Source organism: Anastrepha obliqua, chromosome 1 (genome assembly GCF_027943255.1).
Source record: "Anastrepha obliqua isolate idAnaObli1 chromosome 1, idAnaObli1_1.0, whole genome shotgun sequence".
NCBI lineage: Eukaryota > Metazoa > Arthropoda > Insecta > Diptera > Tephritidae > Anastrepha > Anastrepha obliqua.
Genome location: NC_072892.1, coordinates 96,123,198 through 96,150,384, shown reverse-complemented (window position 1 = coordinate 96,150,384; position 27,187 = coordinate 96,123,198). Strand labels below are relative to the sequence as shown.

General features: G+C 35.6%; 1 protein-coding gene across 1 annotated transcript; it reads left to right on the top strand.

Moving 5' to 3' along the window:
* The first annotated feature begins 7,156 nt into the window (after window positions 1–7,156).
* On the top strand, window positions 7,157–18,628 carry LOC129253013 (probable cytochrome P450 12e1, mitochondrial). Its single transcript, XM_054891226.1, has 6 exons — window positions 7,157–7,365; window positions 7,492–7,597; window positions 15,201–15,447; window positions 15,501–15,617; window positions 16,791–17,241; window positions 17,316–18,628. The coding sequence occupies exons 1-6, from the start codon at window positions 7,276–7,278 to the stop codon at window positions 17,895–17,897; spliced, it is 1,593 nt and encodes a 530-aa protein (XP_054747201.1). The 5' UTR covers window positions 7,157–7,275; the 3' UTR covers window positions 17,898–18,628.
* Window positions 18,629–27,187: the final 8,559 nt, after the last annotated feature.

The window sequence follows — 27,187 nt, the reverse complement described above, 5'->3', positions numbered from 1 at the left end:
CGCTCTCAGTTCCTTCTGATTTAAAACTTTTCTCCCTCTAGGAAGCATACCTCTAGTACTACATTTGGAGGATAAAATTCTTACCCATGAACAGCACTTATATTTTTAATACCCAGACTTTTTGGGTAATGATGATGTGCTCTTCACTTTTTAGCCCAACGATTAGTTTTTCGCACTGATGGCCCACAACCTATACGCATGGGCCTCGACATTGTGCAATACCATCGACAGCTGCATCGACCCGAAATCTTTAAGCATGCTGCGGGTCTAGTGACAGAGTAAGTCTTTGAAATGATCGTTGTTGTTCATATTCCATTCTTATTTATCTCGCTTACATACAGGGTGAAGGGTGGGCACACTTTCGCACCGCCGTCAATCCGGTTATGAGGAACCCGAAGACAACTAATGTCTATGCACCTAAAATGAATAGAGTTGCCGATGAATTTTTGGCGCTAATCAAACGAAAACGTGATTCGCACACACACGAAATGTCCAGTGATTTTGAAAGCTACATCAATTACTGGACCATGGACGCCGTGTGTTTGGTGGCGCTGGATACAGAGTTGGGTATGATAAACAATAGCGCTGATCATCCCAAAGCTAAGGCAGCCATTGATGGCATGCGCAAATTTTTCGAGCTGCTCTTTGAGTTGGACTTGAAGCCATCGTTGTGGAAGTATGTGGCTACACCGAATTTTCGCCGCGTCATACGCACTTTAGATGAGTTAACCGAAATATCAATTCACTATATCGATGAGGCTATAAAACGAGACGCAGCACAATTGGCACAGAGCGATGTTGAACAGAGCGTATTGCAACGGCTGATTAGCATCGACCGCACAGTGGCCATTGTCATGGCAATGGACATGATGATGGCGGGCGTGGATACGGTTAGTAGATAAGCTAACAAATTCTAAGCTCTAAAGTTCTCAAAATAGTATTTTATCATTGTAGACTACTTCTGCCATGACGAGTTGCCTTCTAAGTCTCGCTAAGAATACCGAAAAACTAAGTCTGCTGCGTGAAGAAGTGCTTGGTATTTTACCCGTATTTTTATCTTTTGCTACTTTCTAACACTTTTGAGCTTTTTTGTGTGAATGCGATATTTGATGATACTGTATGTGATTTGAGCGAGACAACTGTTTGAGAGACGATCGTTGGGGGAATCGCTTACGATAAGAGAATCATAGTAAGTGGTAACGTTAAAAGCTTTTACTCCCATAGAGGTATGTGGGGTCTTTGCTCTTTGCTTTTTATTTTGCTTTAACTATTTCAAATATGGTTTTGCATACATTTTAATTTGAGTGTGTTCATTATGGAAAGTAAGCGTCACAACTCTAATATTTTTGAGGTCCAGTGCTAATGAGCACTAGAGTATTAACTTTTTATGATATGAGCTGAACAGGGTGAAACAAAGCTGATTTTCCAAGTGTACTATTTTTCAAACTTACTAAACGTTTTAAGGTTGGTGTTCGAAAATTGCCATGAATGCTCCAATAGTCATACCATAAGTAATATTTCTCAATATTTATAGTGTTTCCCATAAAAGGTGTGTTGCCTCAAGCGAAAAAGAAAAAATGCAAGTGTTTTGGGCATGGTCTCAAATTTTTCTGAAAATTGTTTCATTTAGAGTCTTGAGTATTGTAAGTTTTTTTTTTTTTTTAATCTTCATTTATTTCATACAATCTTTCATAAAAATAACAATAAGTACTATTTTTTCCTACAATTTAAAGAAGAATAACTTGGAGTAAGAACTCCCAGGGGAACTCTTTACTTATTAATGAACATCTTTTAACAAATATATTTTACAATTTTATAACTTTTGCATTTACTGACATTTTTTTAATCTTGAAAAGTAGTTTATCTTAGAAAGGTTTCAGAATGGATTTGTAGATAAGCACCTTATTGTCTAGTGCAAGTGCTGAATTATAGCCGATTAACCAGTATAGTGGTCGCAGTTTCAGTCCAAGTTGCTTTCCCTTTAAAAGCATATGCGATCGTCAAGTAAGACGCCGCACAGTGGTTCTAAATCGACGAAAAGCGGAAACAATTCAATATCTTGCAAATGGATAGTCCGAATGAGCTGAAAATTGGTACACTGAAAATTCATAAAATGTCTAAGCTAAAACTAGAAAAAATTTTGGAAATTCTAAATAGTTTTGAAAAACTACGGAATTGAAAATAATATTTTACAAAAACTTGTCCTTTTTCTATTATGAATAAGAATAAAAACGGATTTCAAACTCGTAAAAATAAATTGTTAACCCTTCTAACTGCTTATTTGTCAGGGTTGAAGTGACCCAAAGGTCGTTTAATTGCTAAAAATAAATAAAACTCAATTGCATTATTGTTTTTTATGTTTTAACTTATGTACTAAATCTAGTCGCAGTAGAAAAGTTTAAAGAAAATCATAAAAAGATTTTTTTATAAAGATAATAAAAAATCATTATGAAAAGTTATTATTATTCCTTAAGAAAAAAACGAATATTATTACTTTATTCGTTATTGTTAATATCGCGTAACAAGTTTTTTGTCTCATCACTTAAAATAAGAAATTTCTTTTTAGGAGTCGGTCTTAATTTGTTGATAAAAGGGTCAGATGATAGCAGCATCATGTGCATAACATCTTCATTTGTTGAAACTCTATCACACTTTCTTGTATGCAGATTCCGATAGCGTTTATAATCCTTGTTTCTACATTCTTGAGCTTCTTCAGAAAGCGCGCCAACAGAAAATGTACAGTTTTCAATTATTTGCTTACCATGCAATAATACTTTATGTACTGATGATGGCATGTTATACCATCCATAGTTGGCGACTAACATTTTTGCAGTATCATATGCATAATTATCAAATTTACAACTATCCACCGGTTCTGTGCAGGTTATTGCTTCTAAAATCACAGCACATCTATTAATTATTTCTTCTTTAACACCTGTTATTTCAGAAGCTAACGCAGGATTGACAAAAAATCTCCTGGATGTGTTGCCATCATTGGTAGTTCCCTTACCTTGCTTTACCATATCTAATCTAAGTCCAGTTTTCTCCGCAAATTCATTCTGAATTTGTGCTTTTCGCTTTTCTTTTATTGGACGCGTTTCGGCATTCGTTTTCCAGCACATTATTGGTAAGTTATATGCTATATGTAAAATGTATTCCATAAATTTGATACGCGCGTGTAAAGGAGACATACCAAATTTGATAGCTTCAGGATTTATAGGCCGAGCTTTAATTTTTTCTAAGCAATTCATTTGAGATGTGGTTGCGAGACATATGAAGCAAGAAGAATATGCAGGAGTTTCGGTTACAGCTTGAGCCGTTTTGCCATCCAACATTGTAAAGAAAAACTCATGCCGAACTTTAAAAACTCGATTTCGTATATCAACAACTGAATCTTGTATTTGTGCGATTTCCGCATCTACTCTATGCTCGAATCTTTTCAGGGGTTTCCTTTGCGAATTGAAATTGGATACATCGACAATATCTCGTAGAAGAAGGACGTTCGTTTTTCGATACTACGTTGTTGTTTATTCGACAGGACAAATTTAATGGCACTATTGATGTCATAAATAGATTAGAATCACATAACTCTTTATCACCAAGTTTTTGGCTGTATTCGCATTGTCCAGACGCACCATCACAACCCCATTTAGAATACATTATTAATGATTCATCGTCAATTTCAGCGATTTCATCCTCAGTCATCGAATGAAGCAGCCGCTTTGCTGTGTGGTCTATAAGTTCTTGTAAATCAATAGACGCTGAAGTATCCGTAATTGTCATGCTTTCAGGATAACACCTTTTCTTCGCATCCAAAATCTTACTATAAGGAGGAAGAATGTCGTGGCCCTCTTTTTTTAAACCTTGTCTCAAAACTTGGTATTGGTATTTCGACATTTCCGTTTGTATAAATATAGCAAGTGCTTTGTCAGCGTCGATATGGTGCATTTTTGGAGCCTTTGTGCGTGATTTAGCAGCACTTTTAATTTGCTCATCGGAATATAATGAACGAACTTGACTTATTTTATATCGTTTAGCACGCGTACAGCAATTCTCAAACTTTTTTTGAGGTCTACCGACTCTTTTTGTAATTTTTTTTGAAACAGAAGCACACTCTACATCTAAATTGAAGTGAAAAACTCCTTCAAGCCAACTACTATACTTAGCTTCAAATTTGGCTTTTGTCCTGCTACAAGTATTCCATTTTTTATTGAAGTGTGGTAAAAATCGCTGTTTTATTTGAAATAAAACTTTTTGAATTTGAGAATCGCTGACGTTAGGGTAAGTATTTTTAAAGAATAACTGTAATTTATCAAGATCGCGATTATTATCAATGATCTTTTTATACAAAATTTTATAGGAAATCGAAAAATTTTCCATTTCAATAAAGTAATTCAATAAATTCTAATTATTTAAATAAGTATACTCGTATAGAATCTACGGAATGTTTGGTTTGTAAGAAGGAGCGAGTATTTTCCTAGTAAGTGCAGTATGTCAATGAACTTACACAAAAAAAGATGGCATCAAAGTAAATCCAACTGCATTAATCAGAGACTGAACCCATTACAAAATGTTGTCTAAAAAGCTAAAAATTAATGTCAGGGTTGAAACTTTGATAAGATAGAAAATATTTATTCATTAACCAGTACACAATATACTTGTAAAACAAATTATTTAAATGAAATATGAAATTAAGCAAAATGCAATTAGAAGAATGTTTTCTTGCTAATTTCGAATAAAGGCAGCTAAATTATATTTGTCGAACTCTCCAAGATAACGCTGCGATTTGCCGGTGGTACACTTTTTAATGACATTTATTTCAACTCCTTGACTTTATTCTCAAAAACATTTTTTTATTATTCCAAATGCTACTTCGACCAGTATTTGTATTTCATCAACAAGTGCTTTTACACAGTACATAACACAATTGATTTCATCAAGATTTTGAGCTAATACGAACATTTAAAGACCTCAAACGGCCAAGGTGGCAGTTGGTGGCAGCTGATTTTACATCTATCTGATTGCGCAGAATGTACTTAATACTAAAATATAGTACTCAGCTTGGAGAAGAGTGGAGCTTTTTTTATAGACCTCCTAATCGCATACTCTTTTACATATTTTCTTTCGATTAACTGATTTATGTTCTACTAAGACCATGATAACTGGAGGAACGATATTATATATTCTATCTAAGGTACTATCCATACCTAATATAAAAATCATAAAAGATTTTAAATATTGTTCATCCAGCTAAGGAACTTATTAATCAACCTTTTATGAAAAATATTCAGAAAAACCTGCTGCCAGCAATAGTACAACTTTGGCGATTTTTCCTGCGCAGCACATATCATATAAATAAATGAATTTCTTTTTTTCAGAAACCTCATTAAATTAGCTATTCAGAAAAAATTTTTTAAAATATTTTTGTTCATTTTCATCATTTGGAATTTTTTCCGCCCAGAAACCACTGTGCGCCGGTCTAATAGAATACCTAAATATTTGGCATTATCTGTTTGAGATAATGGAACGCTGTTAAGAGATACGGCAGGACATGAGCCGTTTCGAAGTGTGAATGTTATCTGCGCCGATTTGCTTTCGTTAGATTTTATACGCCATGTTTTCATCCAGTCGCTAACACTGTTAAGGCTTTCTTGTAAGTAATCAGAAGCAATTGAGGCAAGGGTTCTCCTGGCCATGATGACAGTATCATCTGCATACGTGGCTGTATATGTGTTCTTTGATAGTGGCAGGTCTGCCGTGAATAAAGTGTACAAGATGGGGCTAGAACACTTCCTTGTGGTACACCTGCTCTAATTGCGTGAAGTGGTTTCTTTGTTTAGTTTAACTACAAAATGTCTTTTTTGCAAGTATGACTTTATGAGCATATAACAGTTGTGAGGGAAACCCTGCTCTAAATAAAGTGAAAAAAGTATGAAAAAATATTAATAATTTTTAAATTTAATAAATATTGCAAATTTTGGTTATATTCTCAAAGTGAAATACCTTCCGGTCTTTTTAACATTTAAAAAAATCTTTTGTTATTAGTTTTTTAGGATACAATATACTTTTAGAAAATTTTATTTATTTTATTTTTCAAAATTTGTGTGGAATTTTTTTTTCTCGTTTTGGCATGTTTGAAACTGAGGTTCTCCTAGTTAATGGAAGCTCGGGAAGTAAAGGTGGAAAGATACATTCATTACACTGCGACCCAAATGGGAAGTCGGAGCGGGTGGCCAAAAATTAGTGTCCGTAGATAATGCAAGAGCAAAGCGATGGCTCAACCGATTCTTTTCTATTGTTGTAAAATTGATAAAAATCGATAAAATCACGGAAGTAGCGGAATTGAGTGGGCATATGAAAATTATTAATTTCCCCAAAAACCGAATATTAGACACAAAAATAAATAAATATATGGGTGCAACATAATGGTTCAGATACGAGAAAAAAAATATCGCACTCAAATCGCGGTGAGCCGACTCAAACAATCACCAAGTCCAACTTAACACCCAAGTAGAAAACGCCTTGGTATAAAAACAGGAACACCATTTCGAAAGAAAAAGAGGATTATTACGGCTTCTATTTCAGAAGTAAAGCCAATAATATATAAAATAACAGTACAATATTTTACAATGAATTAACATTTGCTGGATTACATAAATTTATCACAATATAGTAGATGTTGCGGTCTTCTTTCATAAGTTAATTTTTCGCTTTATCAACTGAAAGCTCTGAACTCGAATGCGTTGCCTGGTATAAAAAATTCATATAACAGCTAATGAAAATATTTTCCATTTGCCATGCGCGATGCACTTAACAAATGCAATTCCTATTTTGCTTAGAATAGTAACTATGTAAGTAGATAAAATAAAAAAAAATAAATAATTGGCGCGTACACTTCTGTTAGGTGTTTGGCCGAGCTCCTCCTCCTATTTGTGGTGTGCGTCTTGATGTTGTTCCACAAATGGAGGGACCTACAGTTTCAAGCCGATTCCGAACGGCAGATATTTTTATGAGGAGCTTTTTCATGGCAGAAATACACTCGGAGGTTTGCCATTGCCTGCCGAGGGGCGACCGCTATTAGAAAAATGTAAGTAGATAGCAAACAAATATTTATATGCGCCTTATAACAAGTTGATCAGTTAGTTTGCAAACGTTGAGCTGTTCAGTTCTATCTTTTTTCGGACGAGTGTGACGAGTCGAAATTTGCTTGTCGCTTTATGCGTATTTATATTTGTTTTCAAAGTGTTTGATTAATTATTAAATTGTGCTTACAAAATGTTATCGCATTATCTAATGCCAATGATGGGACGTTCGTTGAGTGCAACTTCGTTAAGGCGATATGCGGCAGCGGTGCCACAGCCCAAGGTTGCTTTAATTGTGACAATTACTGTTATTATATTTTTGTGTAAATTTATGTTTGGTATTATTTACTTGGTTATTTTCTTTGTTTTTTTTTTTTTAATTTATTTTGTGCGGAATTGAGATTTATAGTTAAGTGAAAAAGATACTACTTCGGATAACTTGGAAAATGCGCGTCCGTTTTCGGAGATGCCTGGTCCAAGCAAATATGAACTGATACGTGGTTTTATACCAGGAGGTAAGAAATTGTATATCATAATTTAACATAGTGGTAAATTTTTATTAGTACAAAATAAAAACACATATGCTTACTTGTACATCCCCATCACCGTAGAGTCATTAACCTTAAGTGCCGAACTTTTATTTACTATGGAAATAAACACTTTTTGTGATTTCTGATTAAATTTTAAAGCGCATTTCTTACCGCGCGCACGACATACCTAGTAATTGCTTATTATTGATATATCACATTATATACATATGTATATTTTTGAAGTGAAACTTCTTAGGCGTCGTTGGACGAGCGGGAAATAAAAGTAAAATTTTAAAGCCAACGTTATAGTGTTAGACGCTATATAAGTATGTGCGCACGGCTCTAACGCACGCTAATACATCGGAGCGAGAGAGAGCAACGTATAGTTAGAATACGACAGATCGTATTGTGCATACTGTTGCAGTACGCGTTGGCGACAGACGCTATATATATGCAGTTGATATACCACATGCATTATTATTCATTTTCGTGTTTTGTGATTATTTTTGTAAATTTTGTCTATTTGTATTCTCTGCAAATGTTGATGAGATTGATCGCCTCTTCGCTAGGCGATAAATTCAATGATTTGCTAAAAGAGAATAAAATTAATACAAAACAAAGCAAGTTCTTTGATACAATTTCATTCGAACTTTATTGTAACACTTTTTGGTAGACAACGTTTTTGGTTTTTCCATCTTTCGCGTAAATGAATAATGACGATGGTTTACCTACTCGTGAACAAGCTACATACGTTTGTCCATGAGAAAAAATTGGGTATTCTAAATTAATACCGCACATTTGTAGAGACTGTCCTTGCGCCTTATGAATTGTCATAGCGAAGGCAAGGCGAATAGGGAACTGCAAACATTTGTAATCAAATGGTAAACCCGTCGGAATCAGTGATCTTCTCCTTTGTACTTCCCTTTCAAAATTGTTGCTTCGATAACGTTACCCATTACCTTCTTCAAAGCGAGTCTGGTACCGTCGCAAAGTCGTGGCACATTACTGTTGCGCAGCATAATAATCGGTGCTCCAATTTTTAATCGTAAATTATGAGGTGGTAGGCCTGGCAAATCGAGTGAGTTTAAGAATTCAGTTGGATAATTTACGACATCATCTTGATCAGTAATAGAGTCCATTGACTTATATGCAACTATGTCACCAGGTATTTGATCCAAAATAGCTGCATTTATATCATTGACGTCCTTATTTTTCCCAGCTAAAATTGCTCTTTCGCTGAGCCAATCATGGTTTTTGTAATGTTGAACTATGTTTGGAAATACACTCTGTATCAATGCCTCTTTAGACAGTGCAAAAGTGCAGAAGTTGTTAGGCAATGTAATCATTCCTGTTTGATCGACAGACATTTGGCCATTTCCGATTTTCAGTAATTGGTGTGAAAATTCAGCTGCTGATGGATCGTTCTGTAGTTGAACACGTACGTTTGTAGCAAGTGTAAGCGTGTTTACATGTCTCCATAAATACGATGATTTTAAGCATGCATTGATTTCATCTGCAGCCGTAGATTTTGGGATCACAGGTAATGTTTGCCTGAAATCTCCAGCCAATAAAATCATGGCACCTCCAAAGACTGTTTGGCTTCCTCGTAGATCTTTCAAAGTTCTATCAAGTGCTTCCAATGGTTTCTTGTGTGCCATAGTACACTCGTCCCATACGATGAGCTTACATACTTTAAGAACTTTTGCCATTCCAGATGTTTTCGAAATATTACATGTTGGTGTTTTATTTACCTGCATATTCAAAGGCAACTTTAATGCAAAGTGTGCTGTGCGACCGCCTTCCAGTAATGTAGCCGCAGTTCCGGAAGCAGCGAGTGCCAATGCAACGTTATTATCTGATCGAAGTGTTGCTAATATCAATGAAATCAAAAAGGTCTTTCCTGTTCCCCCAGAAGCATCCAAGAAAAATAATCCATCAGTTCCATGGCTAACATTATTCATGACTGTATCATAAACATGTTGTTGTTTATGTTTACTCCCCGTCGAAAAAAATTTGCAACTTAGCAACACGACACAAATCGTTTCACAATAACGAAAAATTCGCATATTTATTCAAAAAAAGTTGTACATATAAAATCGAAACTTAATCTAAGAATCGAGCAAGTTCTGCGGCAATTTTCACTAAAAACACAATTTGTACAATATTTTAATTTTTTCTTTTTTTATATGAAGAAATTATTAAAAAAAAACTTTTTTTGCTAAAAACCTTCCCCTAGTGGATCCCTATAATATGAAAAAAGAACGAATAAAATTGACCTCGTATCGGCCCAAAAAAATGCGTACAAACGAACATCATTTCATTTTTATATATATCTCTCTCTCTCTCATTCTATCTCGGGTCTCTCCCTCTTTCCTTGTCTACCTTGAAAGTTTCACTTCTGTTATGTACCATATACTAAGCTACACGCACTTTTTTTTTTATTTGGAGAAAACTCGCAACACCGCCAAAGAAAATAATTATCGAGAATTTGAGCCACTTCAAACTGCCACTTTATTTTAATATAAAATTATATATTTTTTCAATTCTGATAAAACTTCGTCAAACTTTTATAAACTTTTTACAACGTCTGAAACTTTTATTTGTATGATTTTTATTGTATAATGGGCTATATTTTTATAAAAAGATAATAGTTTAAATAAATAATTAATTATAATTTAAATAATTATTGTAAAAAAAAAATAAAATTGGTGGTGGTGAACATATCGCGGTTCTATTATTTTGTCCACAAGTTTATATACTAGGTATATATTATTAAGAAATTATTTAATTTACTCACATAAAAAAATCATAGGAGTGAAAATTAGTTGTAGGTTCTCGATTTGAAATATGTACACATTGTTAATATCAGAAACAAACCGACGACGACGGCATTTAGAAATTAAATCAAACAAAGCGAGCGCACCCCAACATACACATAGTAGAAAAAGTCTGCGTTCACCTATGCAAATATTCTTTGCATTAGAAAAAGTTCAAAACAATAAATATTTCAGAAATTTTTTTTAATGAGTTTTATTTAGTTCACTTAAACGTAACTATCACACATATTTCGCTACCAATAACAAAATCAAATTTAAAATGAGATCACATAAAATTAAAAGGGCCATTCAAACTAAACGGAAAAAGTTTGCGTTCACTTCAGTAATAATAAAATTAAAGGCTTAAGATCATAGAAATGTTTTAAAATTAATAGCTAGTTGGATATCCACGCCTTTTTATGACTTCTAGAACGACGTCTTTTCATTGATCCAACTAGTTTGGCTGTTATTTCTGGACTTATGGCTTCCCATTCCTCTTTAAGCGCGTTCTTAAGCATTTCCTTGCTAGTTATTGTACGCTCTCGTATTTTTTTTCTAGAACGTCCCATAAGTGCTCAATGGGGTTAAGGTGAGGTGATTGTGGGGGTGTGCGAAGTTGTTTTGGAACATTATACAACAACCACAACCTAACAATCTCTGCTGTGTGTTTCAGGTCGTTGTTCTGTTGGAAAATAAATCTTTCACCGAGTCCCAGTTTGATTGCATTTTCTCTCAAATTCGTTTTTAAAATATCGAGATAATCATGTCTGTTCATTATCGACTCAATAAACTGTATATTTCCAACGCCCGCACTAGCCATACACCCCCATATCATGGCACCTCCTCCCCCATGCTTTACCGTAGGTACCAGATTTTGCTTTCCAAGTGCCGTTCCGTTTTTCCTCCAAATAATTTTACGACCTTTTATCCCGAAAATGCAAAACTTGCTCTCATCTGAAAAAATCACACTATTTAAAAACTAAGGTGGCTTGTTTACGTATTCCTTGGCGAAAGCCATCCGCTTAAGTCGATTTACTCGCGATATGAAGGGCTTTTTCGGGCCACTCTGCCGTAAAATCCGATTCTTTTTAGAATTTCTCTTACTGTATCTGGATGTACTTTCTTTTGGTATTTTACTTCTATGTCTTTTGAAATTTGGCTTGCTGTTAGTCGTGGATTTGACTTCACAAGAATAGTTATGTTGCGTTCTTCTCTTTCCGTCAGTTTTTTTGAACGCCCAGAACGAGGCTTAGACTCCAAACAATTCGTTTGCTTGAAGTTGTTTATCACTCTTTGGACCGAGGAGTATTGCCTCCCAACAATTTTCGCGATTTCCCGATAGCTCTTACTATTTTGCCACAAACTTACAATGATTTTCCTTTCACCAATATCTATTTCTTTTCGCCTTTGGTCCATAGTAACAAAAAATGTATTTCTAATATCAATTTTTCCCTCTTTAGATTTGTTCTTAACCGCGTCAACTAAATGAATGATTTAAAATTACATCTAACGTAATTGCCATGCAAATAATCGTCACTATTCGAAATGAACGCACACTTTTTCTGCTCAGCCTATTTAAGTAACTGTACTACAATCCCGTTATCTGAACACGACGCAGCTCAAACTCCAAAAAATTTTGTTCATACCCTCTACGAATAATTTTCTTTGAAATAAGTGAAAAGAAATAACTGAGAGTTTTAAGATAAACACATTAAATTATTTTAATACTTTATAACAGTGGGTGAACGCAGACTTTTTCTACCATGTGTACCTACATACTTGTATATCCATAACACTCATGCATGGCATTGCTTGCTAAGAATCGTTTATAATAGTTATCGCGTAATAAAATCATAATAAAGCTCATACAACAACAAAACTGTTTTCTAGTGTTGTTACTTAACCCTTTGGTGGGCAAATTCATCTACAGACTTACATTCTAAATACGCGTAATTTCATTCAACTTAAATATGCGTGGTTTGTTTACACCCGCACGCTCTTGTGCCCCATAGTATTGGATTATAATTTTATTCACATAACATTTTTTGTAGCATCATTAAGGAATCTAGATAGATATAGATACATACATATATACAATATATACAAAAATGCTCAAAGAGATGAAGGGAGTGGCATATCCATCCGCTCGTGCACTCCGCTCAAGATGCTCTCTTAATTTAAGGATTTGTAGGAAGTACTGAACACCAGAAATTATGAAAGACGAGAGCAGTTTGAGCCAACTAGCACAGAAAGGTGTTGATGCTACCGTATTAAACAAATATTCTGTTCCACTATTGCAGTAAAATCGTCCTGCCTATTTCTGACTAGATATCGGAGTATTGGAACAGACTAAAAGATGTTCCTTTGCAAACTGAGGCTTTTTCCTTTTTCCTTCAGCTGCTCTATAAGGTTGCAATAATATTTAGAATTTACTGTTTTACCATTTTACAAGTAATTCACAAACAAAATTCCTTTCGCATCCCAAAAAAATGGATGTTAACACCTTCTTGGCCGATTTCTGGACACGAACTTGTTTCGGAGCCGAAGAACCAGGTTCATACGACTCTTTAGCCTCTTGTTTTGATTAAGGATCATGGTGATAGACCCATTTCTCATTCATAGTGATGAATCGATGCACAATATCTACATTATTTTCTCAAAAATCTTCTAAATGTTAATGCGAAAGTCAAATTCGAATGTGTTTTTGTTCGACTGGTAGCGAATGCGGCACCCATTGGGCATGAACCCTTTTGAAACCCAATACTTCTGTCAAAATATTGCTTACACTGCCCAATGAGATGCCTAGGACTTCTACTAAATCTCTATTACTCACTCGATGATTATCCAATACAATATCCAGTATTTTTACTGCGATTTTTGGTGTTCTTGCTGTTTTCAGACGTCTTTGGCGTGGATTAGCTTCAAGCCCTGTACGACCACAATGAAATTCAGCAACCCATCTTTTTACTGTACTAATTGATGGCGGAAAGTCTTTATATACTTTCAACATCCGTTCATAAATTTCTTTTGGTTTTAAACCTTCCAAAAATAAAAATTCAGTCACTGCACGATACTTGATTTTTGCCATTGTAGAAAATACTGTGACACGTCGATACTAAATGGCTTGTAAAGAATTAATGAACTGACAGATTGAAATGAAACTAGACACACGTTCATATGAAGAGTGTACCAATATAACAAAAAGTTATCTGGAAGGTGAGCTGGAATCGTCTCAGCACATTCTTCTCAGTTACCCTGATCTCGTCGAGCTAAAATTCAGACAGACGGGCTGTCACTTATCCGCTACACCTGTGGATATATCAGGTTTAAATATCACACATGTGGTAAATTTTATAAGTAGCTTGAGGCGGTGAGGTTTAGTATAAATGGCAATTTTGCAATTTAGTATAAATGGACGTTGCGCTTTCTGATACAAGTTATTGTTCTTTTTTAAATTTTAGATTAGGTTAGGTTAGATTGGGTTGAGGTGCTTGCCCGAAGAGAGGGCAAAGAAATTGAGTTCGTCCTTTGTAATTCCATTCCAAAGGAGATAAGAAGGAATGTAGAAACTAATAGGAGAGAAAGTGAAGCCGAAGGGGGATTGGTTATTTGTGAATACCGAACGATAGCTGAGTAACGGTTAATATCAGGGCCTTTTATATCAGCAGGCGTAGCAAAAAAATAATTTTTGCCCCGACAGTTAAAGAGAAAGTGCTAAGATAATTCCATCTCATCTTCCATACAAGTAATGCAAAAATGACTCGAAGTAATGCCGAGTCTCACACACGTATCCCTCGCGGAGAACAAGGGCACGCACATCATTCGAGGGCTGAGATTTTGTTAACCTTAGAAGATCAAGGTATCCACGGCTTCCAATCCATACATGGACAAAAAGATTCGCAACCTTACAAATTTTTGCAATCCTTTCCTTTCGCGAGAAAATCACCTCACAGATTCTTTGTCTAGCTAACTCATCTGCCCCGCAGTTTCCTGCAAATTCGCTAAGACCAGCTTCATGTCAAAGATTTCGGATGCGACGGAAAGTAAAGTTAGGCATTCCCTCACCTGCTTCGTGTGCACCATCATCAAGCCCAGGGCTCTGATTGTCGCTTGGCAGTCGGAGTAGATGACAGTTATTAGACAAGTGCTGCTTTTCTATTCCGGATATGTCTGCTTGAAACCCCCTTTTGTGATCCGGTAACCTGTATTTGAATCTGATGGGGATCTACTAGCAGTAGATATACTATTTAAGTTTTAAACAATTTTCTCTATAAATTGGGGGACATCAGAATTCGTTTTAGAGGTATGGTTCCTTCGGCAAAGTTTCTTATTTGGTCCCTAGAATACGATTTTCACAGAGCAATGAGCGATTTTTAAATCGACCCGCCCTAATGTACATTGGAATATTTCAAATTTAAAAATTTCAAAAATTTTCTAATGAAATGATTGTATTCTTGAAATTTTGCCTTTTTTTAATAAAAATAAATATTTGCAAAAAGAAAAAGTATAGCATAAAAGTAGATATTTACTTGTAAAAAAAGTAGCTTTACAGACGAGATTTGGTACTGAAGTGTAAAAGCGTGGTTTCGTTTTAACAACTGTATTAAATAGGGTTAATAAATATATTAATAAAACTAGTTATTTATTTACATTTTCATTTACATTTTATTGGTTTTACTGGTTTTGTATAGAGTATTATTTTAAAAAAGAACCTCTTTATATATTCGAATTTCATTGCTTAACATTAACATTATTCTACTTCCACCATTTAGGGGAATATTCTAAGCAACCATTTATGGAAGTAATAGGAAAAATGCAAAAAAAGTATGGCGAAATTTTCCACTTTCCCGCCATATTCGGAAAACCCCAAACGGTTGTAGATCTAAATCCAGCAGACTATCCCATCATATTCCGCAATGAAGGTATATGGCCTGAGCGCCGTGGCTTCGAGACATTCGCCTACCATCGGAACGTACATCGCGCAGACTTCTTTCAAGGCATTAATGGACTGGTCACAACGTATGTGTACTTAAGAAAGTTGAGCATACATTCCCTAACTTTCAATCTTGTAGAGCTGGCGAGGAGTGGGCCAAAATTCGCACAGCAGTTAATCCGATTTTGATGCAGCCGAAGAATGCCAGACTTTATCTGAATACAATATTGGAAATTAACGACGAGTTCCTAGAGAGGTTGTTTTAGTATATATGTATACATATACATGTATATATGTCTATGTATATAAAAGGTTTTCCAATAAGAGGTGTTATTTTGATATTCAAAGAAAAATACTATTTTTTAATATAAATGATCGGATGTTTATTTCATTATAATGAGGAAGGTACGCCGTCAATAGTAGAAAATAACATCAGGCAAATGACCACCACGACCACGCTTACAGGACAATATCCTTTTCATGAAATTTTCCATAACCGAACTGCAAAGTGTCTGCCCTAGAGAAAAGTGTCAGTAAACTTATTGGTCTGTAAGACGTTACTCCATTTTCAGGCTTATTTGGCTTGGGAATCATAACTATTTCATGTGTCATTTCAGTATTATATGTGTCAGCAGCATAATGCCTTTTTTTGGTAAACACTTTGCCAATTTTATCATAGCCTGGTGATTTATTTTTACTTAAGTTTTTTATTTCGGTACGAACTTCTGCAGGTGTAATTTGCTTAATTGGCAACGATAGTTGGCACGGGACATCGAGAAATTGAAGAACGTCAGAGTCGTTGTTGTTACTGCTGTTAAAGGCTGTTTTAGTTTAAGTTTTTTCTAGATGCTTTGCAAAAGCATCAGCTTTGCTCTTATCTGTTCTGCACCATCTATCATTGCAATCTTTAATAGGTACACTTCTCTTCTTTGGGTGTTTTAGGTACTTCGTTGCCCTCCATATTTTATAATCATCATTATTATTGTCATTAAGGTTTTGAATAAAGCTTGAGATCGATTTATTTCTAAAGTCTTTCAATTTGTCTTTGAGTTCACTAGTGGCTTAATTTAGAACTGTTTTATCTCTTGGATTTCTACTAGTTTGCCATTTCTTTCGTAATCGTCTCTTTTGTTGAATTAAGGCTCTGATTTCTGCCGAAACATTCACAGAGGTATGTCGACTATCGCTGTTATTTTTTTTAGGTGTAGAGGCAAGAGCTGCATCATGTATCAAAGCAGATAAACTGTTGAAAATAAACATTGTCTAGATCAATACCATCCAATGCCGGCCATAAAAAATCGTGAATCATCTTTCCTGTTTTACACCTAACACCTGTTATTGGAAAACCCTTTATATATACATATTTGAATTCCGTTTTCCCACTTTTTCTCGTCTTTCTCACTTGTCTTCTTGTTGAATATATTTTCAGAATTCGTGACACACGTGATCCGGAGACACTCGAAGTACCTGGTGACTTCCACGACGATATGAATCGTCTAACATTGGAAGGCATTGTGGGTGTTGCACTCAACACTCGTCTGGGCATGATACATAAAAATCGTGACAGTGCCGAATGTAAATTACTTTTGAAATCGATACGCAACTTTTTTGACTATTCCGAAGATTTGGAAATAAAACCATCCTTTTGGAAGATCGTCAAAACACCGAAATTCTACAAGCTGATGGACACATTAGATACCCTAACTGATGTATGTAACACTTACATTGATCAGGCACTAAAGCAAATTGAATCAGATAAAGATGGCAAACTTACCTCAGAGGTGGGTAAGGAGAAGAGTGTATTGGAGAAACTATTGCGCATTGATCGTCGAATCGCTGTGGTAATGGCGCTGGACATGATGATGGCTGGAGTTGATACGGTAAGTTTACTTTCATGTCATATTTCTTACATGGAGTTTACTCGTATATAATTAGTTTCTAATCACAATCACAGACAAGCTCCACCTTGGCTGGCATCCTATTATGTATTGCCAAGAATCCCGACAAACAAGCCAAACTCTTCGAGGAGCTTAAGCGTATACTGCCAAGCAAAGATTCCCAATTGAGTATAGAGAATATGCAAAATTTACCTTATTTGCGCGCTTGTATTAAAGAGGGCATACGCTATCATCCCATAATTGCGGGCACAATACGTCGCCTACCTACCGATGTGGTGTTGAGTGGCTATCACATTCCAGCTGGAGTTGATGTCTCGGTCAGTTCGAATTTATTGTTGCGCAATGAACATTTTGTGAAGGAGCCGAATAAATACATGCCCGAACGTTGGTTACGCAATGACGCCGAAGGCAAGAAATATCAGCTAGAAAATCCATTTCTATATCTTCCTTTCGGTTTTGGTCCACGCAGCTGTGTGGGTAAGCGTATTGTAGATCTGGAGTTGGAGGTGACTTTGGCGCGTTTGGTGCGTAATTTCGTAATTGAATTCAACTATTCCACGGAGAACGCTTTCATACCCAAAATTGTTAATATCCCAGCTATACCACTGAAATTTAAGTTTGAGGAGAGGAAGGAATAATGCGGAGATAAATTACTGGTATAGGTATACAAGTAGAAATGAAGCTAGGAATTGAATTGAAAACCGTTTCAAATTTGTAAATATTATCGATTTCACCTATGCATACATATATGTAAATATAATAGTTATGTATCTATGTGTAAGCATGTAAGAGCTAACAAAGAAAGCCAAATATTTACTTGTTGTGATAAGCCGATAAGGGTGCTCTCAGTGTAAGATAAGTATTGTATTATATATTGTGGGAAGTGATTCTAGAAATGTAAATAATAACAAATTATCAATTTATTCAGTATTGGTTGTCATAAAAAACATTTTTTATGTACTTAGTAGCGGACCCGACAGACTTCGTTCTGTCAAATAGATTTTGAATGTGGCAGTTTATATTTCGACCTTAAGACGTTTTATACTCTGCTGACCCTCACACACCGCCCTATCATCATGGTGACGGTTGTGTTCAGGAGAATTAAAGAAAAGGGTCAGCTCGGGTGACCTAAGTATCTTCGCTTCCACGAACTTTGGCCACCCTTTTGGGACCCACTAAAAACCCCGACTGGGATGTTTGCCAGAGGGCTTCAAACTAAAGGGGAACTTAAGGTTCAAACCTGATTGAAAAATAATCTAAGGGGATAGTGGGAACCTAAAGGTCATAAATATTTATAATGTGGGTGCTTCAATGACAAAACATAGAGATAATTAACTATTTATTATTATTATTATTAACATAGGGTTAATAACCGATATAATAAAGAATAATGAAATAAAACGTATATAAGTATTATTTTCAGTAATCGCTTTATTGTAAATCAAGTGAATCATAATTATTAACAAAAATTTATTTTATTTTTATTGTAGCGCTTTATGATATACAATGTTTTTTGTTTGATTACCTGGTGAATATACAAACAAATCTGATGGTTTTCCAACACGGAAATAGGCAACATACAATTGACCATGTGAGAAACATGGGTTTTCTAGATTAATACAACAAACACCTAATGATTGCCTCTGGGACTTATTTATGGTCATAGCAAAAGCAAGCCGCACCGGAAACTGTGGTCATTTAAATTCGATTGACACATCAGTCGGAATTATTGAGATGCGGGGTATCAAAACGTCTTCTCCTTTATACTTTCCTTTCAGTATAGTTACTTCTATCACGTTGTTCAATAATTTTTTTATCGCTAACCGTGTGCCGTTGCAAAGACGCGGATAGTTGATATTTCTCAACATTATAACCACCGATCTAACCTCTAATTGAAGATTGTGAGGTAGCAGTCCTGACACGAAAGTATCTGCCATCAAGGTAGGAAGAAAGAATTTCGCAATAATTCCTGAGAAAAATCAATTTTAGTTTGTGGAGTAAGCCCGTATGCCAAACTTTGTCAAACGCCTGCGAGACGTCAAGGAACACCGCTGCGCAAACTTTATTATCCTCTATCACACACTCATTTCATTTCATTTCATTTCATTTATTGCCCAAAATCATTTTAACATAGGAGTTTACAAAGTTATGATAAAATTAGATTATTTAGCATTATCCTAACATACATTTGTATTTATCTAGGAGTTTAAAACTTATTTTTCTTTTGATTATACAATAGGCCATCATTATTCTTTGGAATGTCTTTGGCATAATTTTAAAACTTATTCATATTCTCCCAAAAAGGGCTTAAAAAGGAGATAACGTATATTAAACTATTAAAACAATTAAAATAATTTATTTGGCTATAAATTGATCAATGTTATAAACTAAATTTTCATCATTGAAGTTGTAAGTATTGTATCGCCTATGATAATATATTGCTTTACTATTTTTATGTAACATATTATTATTTTTTAGTATTTTTAAATATATTGGTGATAAATGTTTTTCTGTTAGAAGTGGTACTTTTCGGAAAAGAGTTTCTAATAAAAGTTTATATGAAAAATGTAAAATATCACGCATAGACTTTTTCTTAATGAAATCGTCAGTAAGATTTGTTGATAAACTGACATTCATAGAAAATGAACTAATAAACAAATATCTGTCAAAGGCAAGAGAAATATCACACACTCTATAATTCTAACAACCCTGTGAACTTGGTCGATTGTGGAGTGATTTTTTCGAAAGCCAAATTGGTGCGTTGGAATAACTCTCTTGTTTTCTATAACGGTAACATTCGAGCCAGTAACAGTCGTTCAAAAAGTTTGGACAGCATTGGTAGCAGAGAAATAGGTCGGTATGAAGACACATCATTTGGGAATTTTCCGGCTTTCAGAATCATAATTACTTCTGCTGCCTTCCAGTACATAGGAACATATTTTAACAAAAAACACAAATTAATCAATTGAGACAGACAATTATTGGGCAATTTCTGAAGATTTGGTTTTCATTTTGAAAATTTCGCTCATTACTTCTTCGTTACTAACTGCCTCAATGCTGACATCGCTTTCAATCCAATTTGACGAGATGTCAATATCTTCAGATCCGTCATTGGCACAGAGGGTTTTTCGAAGATTCTCTGCTAATAAATTAGATTTTTGCCCATTGGGTGTCGTTTATTTTGATGGGTGCTTTGTGTTTTATCGGTCGGTTAAATGACTTTGCTGCCTTCCATAAGGAGTAGTCTGTGGATTTAACAGATGTGAGGCTCTTAAGAAATCGATTGAAATTATCATTTTTGAATGCATGATTTTGAGCGTGTAGTTGTTTTTTTTTTGTTTGGCTGAGTTTCAATTTGTCCTCAGTATATCTGGTGTGCTGCCAACGACGTCTAAGTTTTCGTTTTTTATTTATCAGCAATTTGATATATGATGGGTATTTTTTCTTATTTGATGTGACATCGTGCTGGGGCGTACTGTTCCATGCCGCGTTTTGAATTATTTGCGTGAATTGAAGCACGGCATAATCAACATCATCAATGGTCATGATACGGTCGGTGTCTACCACTACAGCTTGGAATTGCAGTTGGAGGTACTGCCAGGCGGTGAAGTTATTAAATAGACGAGGAGACGTTTTATTTAGTACCACATTTCCTGATATTTCTAAAAGGAGTGGTCAGAATTCAAATCGAAGCCTGCGGAATTAGAAAGATGGTTTGCGGGAATATTTTTTAAGACAAAAATTCAATCAAATCATGTACTTTGTTGCTGTCTGAAGGCAAATACAGGATTGATTGAAAAGTAATAAGCCTTTTTTTTTAGCAGTTTTATTAAACCTTTTGGCTTATACAACTAATATTCTTCAAAATAGGACCCTTGAGTGTCAATACACTGCTGCTAGCGGTCCACTGCAGGAAACATTTTTTAAACTCATCCGCCGGAATCGCGTTCAATTCGGCTGTCACAGTTTTTTGGATCACCTCGATGGAGTCAAAAAGCCTTCCTTCAGCTTTCTTTTCAGGCGCGGGAACAAGAAGAAGTCCGGAGGGGACAGGTCTGGGCTGTAGGGAGGGTGGGGAAGCACCGGAACCCCCATCTTGGCCAATGCAGAGGTGCAGAGGAAGGCGGTGTACGCCGGCGCATTGTCGTGATGAAGGGTCCAATTGTTGACGAGGTCGGGCTGTTCGTCTTCGACGTCCTCCCGGCCTTCCTTGAACGACTTGTGCCACCGTTTTACCTGGGCACTGGACAGAGATTGGTCCCCGTAAGCCTCCTTGAGTAGCCCAATGGTTTCGGTACTTGTTTTGTTTAGCTTTACGTAAAATTTGATCGAGTCACGTTGCTCCAACGATCGCTGCATTTTCGCCACTGCAAAATCCTAACACACTTTTAAAACAGCTTTCACGCGCGGAGCGATGTTGACTGCACCGCTTTTGCCAGCGAACTGGGACCGGTTTCTAGTGGAAGGGGAATGTCCAACGATAATTTCCCCCCACCAGCCGATTCGGTTGATCGCTTGGCAGACGCTCAGCGCGGGAAGGCTCATTACTTTTCAGTCAAACCCTGTATGTTGGCTTGGCAGTTGAAATTATTTCGCAACCTCTTTGTCTTATGGCTTTAAACATTTCGCGCCCTTTTGTCGTTGTAAGCCTAGACCCCCAATGTATGGGCTTAGCGTTGAAATCGCCTCCTATAATAAAACGTCCTTTGTATCTTTGGATGAGAGATACATAATCTTCAGATTTTAGTTGGTGTCTGGGTGGGCTGTATAAAGCTGTCAGTAATATTTGTTGCTCGAAGGCCTCGAAAGAAACGGAATTTGTTTGAAATTCCTCGGCGCTGCGTTGGTCTTTCAAGTGGTGAGTTATATTATTTTTTATGAGAACGGCGCTGCCACCTCTTGCACAATTGTTGGGGTGAATAGTATGGCATAGGAAATAATGTTTAAAATTCAAATATGAATGTCTTGTGAAGTATGTTTCAGCTATTAGGCAGACGTCAATTTCGTCGTTGTTTAAGCGTAATACCTTGGCATATTTCCACAAATTGGAGGACTTTAAACATGCATTGAGTTCATCTGCTGGCGTTGATCGAGAAATCACTGGCAATGTTTGACGAAAATCTCCTGCTAATAAAATCATTGCAGCACCAAATGGGTTATGATTGCTCCGTAGATCTTGTAAAATATGCTTGTCTTTTGTTATTTTTAACATATACCTATTTATCTTCTGTTCTTCTTAAAATATGTTTGTCTTTTGTTATTCTTAAAATATGTTTGGATTTGTTCAGCTCTGCATGAGTATTCTTAGAATTTACTTAGCTATTTTTATTTATTATTTGTGAATGAAATCATTCCATAGCTCGTTCTGAAAATAAAAAAAAAAAAAAAATATTGCGAGGCCAATCAGATCTATAGCTCTTACATATTTTGACTTTTCAATTTGGTCGGGCTCACGATATTATCGCTTTTTGTGAACGCATTAGATCCTTGAACGCGAACACGCACACACGAGCGCGCAATATTTGTATGGCTAGAAGAAAAGGGCTGTTTAAGGGTTTTCCCCGGAAACTATTCGAATTTTTCTCGCCGTAAAAACCATCCTTGGACTTCAAGGAATATTTTAAAAAAAGAATTGTTAAGATTGGTCCATGCGTTGTTGAGTTATGCGCTTACCAACACATTTTGCGATTCATTTTTATAGTATAGATATATATATTGATTTCTAAAAAAACATACCGGCACATATTTTAGTAAACAGAAGCATCTACACAAATGTTGAGAATTTGCTTTATTTTTTAATACACATTTGCGCTAACTATGTTTACGAGGGCATATCAAAGCACTAACCGCCAAATTCCTCTAAGTAAGCGTCTTTTTTTGCCTAAATTTAGTTTTTGCTGCAGAATTGTTATAAATAAAAGCCATAGCTTAGCATATGTGCAAAGTTACTTGTTTGTGAACCACGGCCCTGGGTTGGCGTAATCTTATATTAGTTAGAGAAAAAAGAAATCCACAATAATGTCGGATGTGACCCATTTCTCGTCCCCAGTCACCATCCGTTTAAGAAATGGATCGATTTCATTGCGTTTGAGCAAGGCTTCGCAGATGGAAAGTCAATCCATCATATTTTTTGTTGTTAATAAGAGTTACACCTAAACATCGAGCTTTTTTTTTTAATCCAGCTTTGCGCAAATAGTTTAAAACTGTTTTATGGTCGATTTTTAGCTCTTGGGCGATGCTACGACTACTAACATACCGGCCAACTTCGATTATTTCTGTGCTTTTATTGACATTTTCGACGACGGGTCTGCCTATGCGAGGTGCATTTTTAACATCAAAAATGCCTGAACGGAATCAACGAAAATAAAATTGTACGTAATTACTTATTACACCATAAACACCATTCACAATTTTCGCGGACTAAATTGCATTTTTGCCTTTATCAAAAGAAAATTGTAAAATGTATCGAAAATAGAGTGAAGTGTCACCTTGACAACGAGCATAAACTTAAAATTGTTTGATCGATACTTTACGAGATTTCGATCACTACAGCCATCTACCGAGAAAATAATAGATTTCTTTTCCCTCAAACTAATATTGTATCGTTCTTGCGTCGGCTGGTGAAATATAATCGTCATAGGGAGTGGTATTACATTGTGCCCGACAATATTCATTCGGGTAAAAATTGTGGAAAAAATGTGAATTAAATTCGAAACAGCCAAACATTTTTTGTGTCATTTGTATTTTTGAAATTCTGTAAAGACAAAATAATGTAGAATTAACACTCTGGTTATAAAAATTTATTTTGACGCATACAAGCACTCTTTTACATTCTATAGGTAATAAGCAGAAGTAAAGTTCAGTTTGTGAAGAAAGTATTTTAACATCTACTAAGCTAGGAAAATTCACACACGTTTCTCAAGAGAATATACCTATGTATATTTAATATGGGTTTCTTTCAATCTTTGATTTAATTTTACTAATATAAATAATTCATAAGCCAAAAGTAGTCAACAAAACTTAAAAATAAAAAGCAAGCACAAATGCTAAGAAAGTGTCTCCACATTTGCAATTAATAGCTTTAAGTCATATGTTTAAAAAAATGAAATGTGAATCTATACTTTGTATGACCACCCCGAGCATCTATAACACTTTCTAGTCGGTTTCTTATAACGTCAATCAATTCTCAAACGTCATAGTCCTGGGATAACTGTGCCATTTTTCGAAAATAACGTTTTGAGCTCTGCTCGACATTTTAAATGTTTTTTTGCAACTTTTTTCTCTAAATATGTCGACAAACTTTCTAATGGATTAATATCTGCGCTTCGGGCTGGTGTATCCAATACCATGGGAGCTTTCTGTTTTGGATCATTGCCCTGATAGAACTTAAACTAAGGTTTGTTGTCAACAATGAAGCCAAATTGTGGTGCATTATTTATCAAATTGCATTCCAGAATATTCAAATATTGTCATACATCCTTCTTATCTTCTATAAACACCAAATCACCCATTCCCTTGATGGTTATGCATCCCCACGCCATGACTGGAAGCTTAGCAAATTTCACTGTCGATATAATATTCCGTCTTTCCATTGCTTTAAATGACTGCCTCCCCACTCTATTGGGTCCATCGTTGCATAATTTTAATCATACATAATTTTAATCATACATAATTTTAATCTCCTCGCAGAATATCACATCATCCCAGTATATCTGGTTGAGCTAGGTAACTGCGTTTCAAAGGTTTCTTTCGAGCCACTCGGGAAGCTTTTGCAAAACTTGGCGAGCGGTTTCACGAGAAACTTCAAACCCGTACTCATTTCTTAGCTCACTAGCAAGATTTCTTGTTGGACACTTTTTTGCTATGAATCTGTTACCTGCTCAATGTGTGTTAACTATGATAACAACAACAATATATTAAACCTGACAACAGAATGCGAAATGTTTGAATTGTTTACGATGAAAAAAGTTAGGCATATCTAACCTCACATCTACTTATATCTTCTACTAAATGTTTCTTAGTATCTGTCGAATTTGTGTTTTGACTTTGTCTCGTTTTTTAATGTGGGTATCTTGCTATCTGAACATTTCATTTTCCAAATGGCATCAAAAGAACCAGATCGCTATATTCGCTCATGCATTAAAATTGGCGGCTGGCGTAGCCGAATGGGTTGTTGCGTGATTACTTTTCGGAACTCAGAGAGAACATAGGTTCGAATCTCGCTGAAAGACCAAAAAAGAAGAAAAAGTGTTTTCTAATAGCGGTCGCCCTTCGCTAGACAATGGCAAGCCTCCAAGTGTATTTATGCCATGAAAAGGCTCCTCATAAAAATATTTGCCGTTCTGTAGGTTCTTCCATTTGTGGAACAACATCAAGACGCACGCCCCAAATAGGAGAAGGAGTCAAACACCCAAACAGGGTGTACACACCAATTATATATATAATATATATGAAAATTGAATTTTCAAATTACCTAATGACAGTTGATGTTAAGATACGAGAGACTTAGAAATGTACAATATGACTACAAATTTAGATATTTTTACCATGTTTATATCAACTCGCTCTCTGTTTATCCGATATTTCAGCAGGATATTTGCAATCGATTTTTAAGCAACTTTCAATGAGGTGGAGCATTAAAACTTTGAATAATATCAAACCTTGACTGCAATTCAATATTTAGTAGTTTATTTCATCGAGTTTTATAGAAGATACAGACGACTTCGGTTTCACACTTAGTACAGTTATAGCTAATTCATTTGACGTGCGTGACACACCTTAGTAATTAGTCTGGGAAAAGGGTGATAAAAAGAAGATTTCGTGCACAAATTTAAATTTAGCATTAGAGGGATAAGGGGATTGTATGTGAAAATTGATAATAAGTAAATGTACATGAAATCAAAGCGAACCAATTCAGGGCGTATGTTTCATAATACCTCGTGAGTTACGTACCATCACTCCACCACCCTATCTATTTATTTCTCTTTTTTGAGTTGTGACAGTATTGTCTGGCATTTAATGAAATTGGAATCATACACCAAACTATTTAAATGCCAAGATACTAAGATTTCACAAATAAAGGTTCCCACCAAAATATTTGCTTAGCATGCAATATTACACCGACACGTTTTTCGCTCAATGCAGTTATGTTCTCAATAAGCATAAGGTACTGCATAAAGTGAGCGCAAAACAGGTGTCATTAGAATTAAGGAAATTGTAAAAAGTCAGTCTGTAGATTCACAGCAACCAAGAAGGTTGAATTTGTTTAAAGAATAAAACCGTGAAAAATAAAAATTAAATTTAGTGTTTTTAGTTCCACAATGCTGGAACCTTCCCTTCAAAAATGGTGAGCTTTCGTTTGGAGAGGACAGGACAATGGCGCAGCTTCTATGCGTTTAGATTACGGTTCAGCGAAAATTGTGGGCTGATTATGTAGATGGGTTCAATAAACCAAATTTCATCTGATATTCTAAAAATTTCTCAACAATAAGCAGCATATAATTGCAGCAGCTCAAATATGTCATTTTTCAGTTTCTCTATAAGACACCGAGTCTCGCTAGTTCATTGCCTCTACAACTCACATTTATGTCGAAATGACCAGAAGGCCATGTTACATTTGAGCGAAATGACTTTTCCATCTCTTTACGGCATTTGAAGACTATTTTGAAGATTGTCGACTACTTCGTGAGGGATCTTATCGTCGCCTGGGAGTGGGAGGACCGCGAGCATCGTGATGGTAGTTGTAGGTTTCGATGCATAGACTACCATGCCGTAAAGCTCCGCAATATCGGTGTCGCTAATGTGTGCAGATTTATTGCCGCGCATACATATATTGCTTTCGGTGATTTGATTGACATTACACCAGCTTCAAAAATATATGTAGCAGTATGCGTTAACAGATTGTTCACCCTTCATCGAATATATAAAA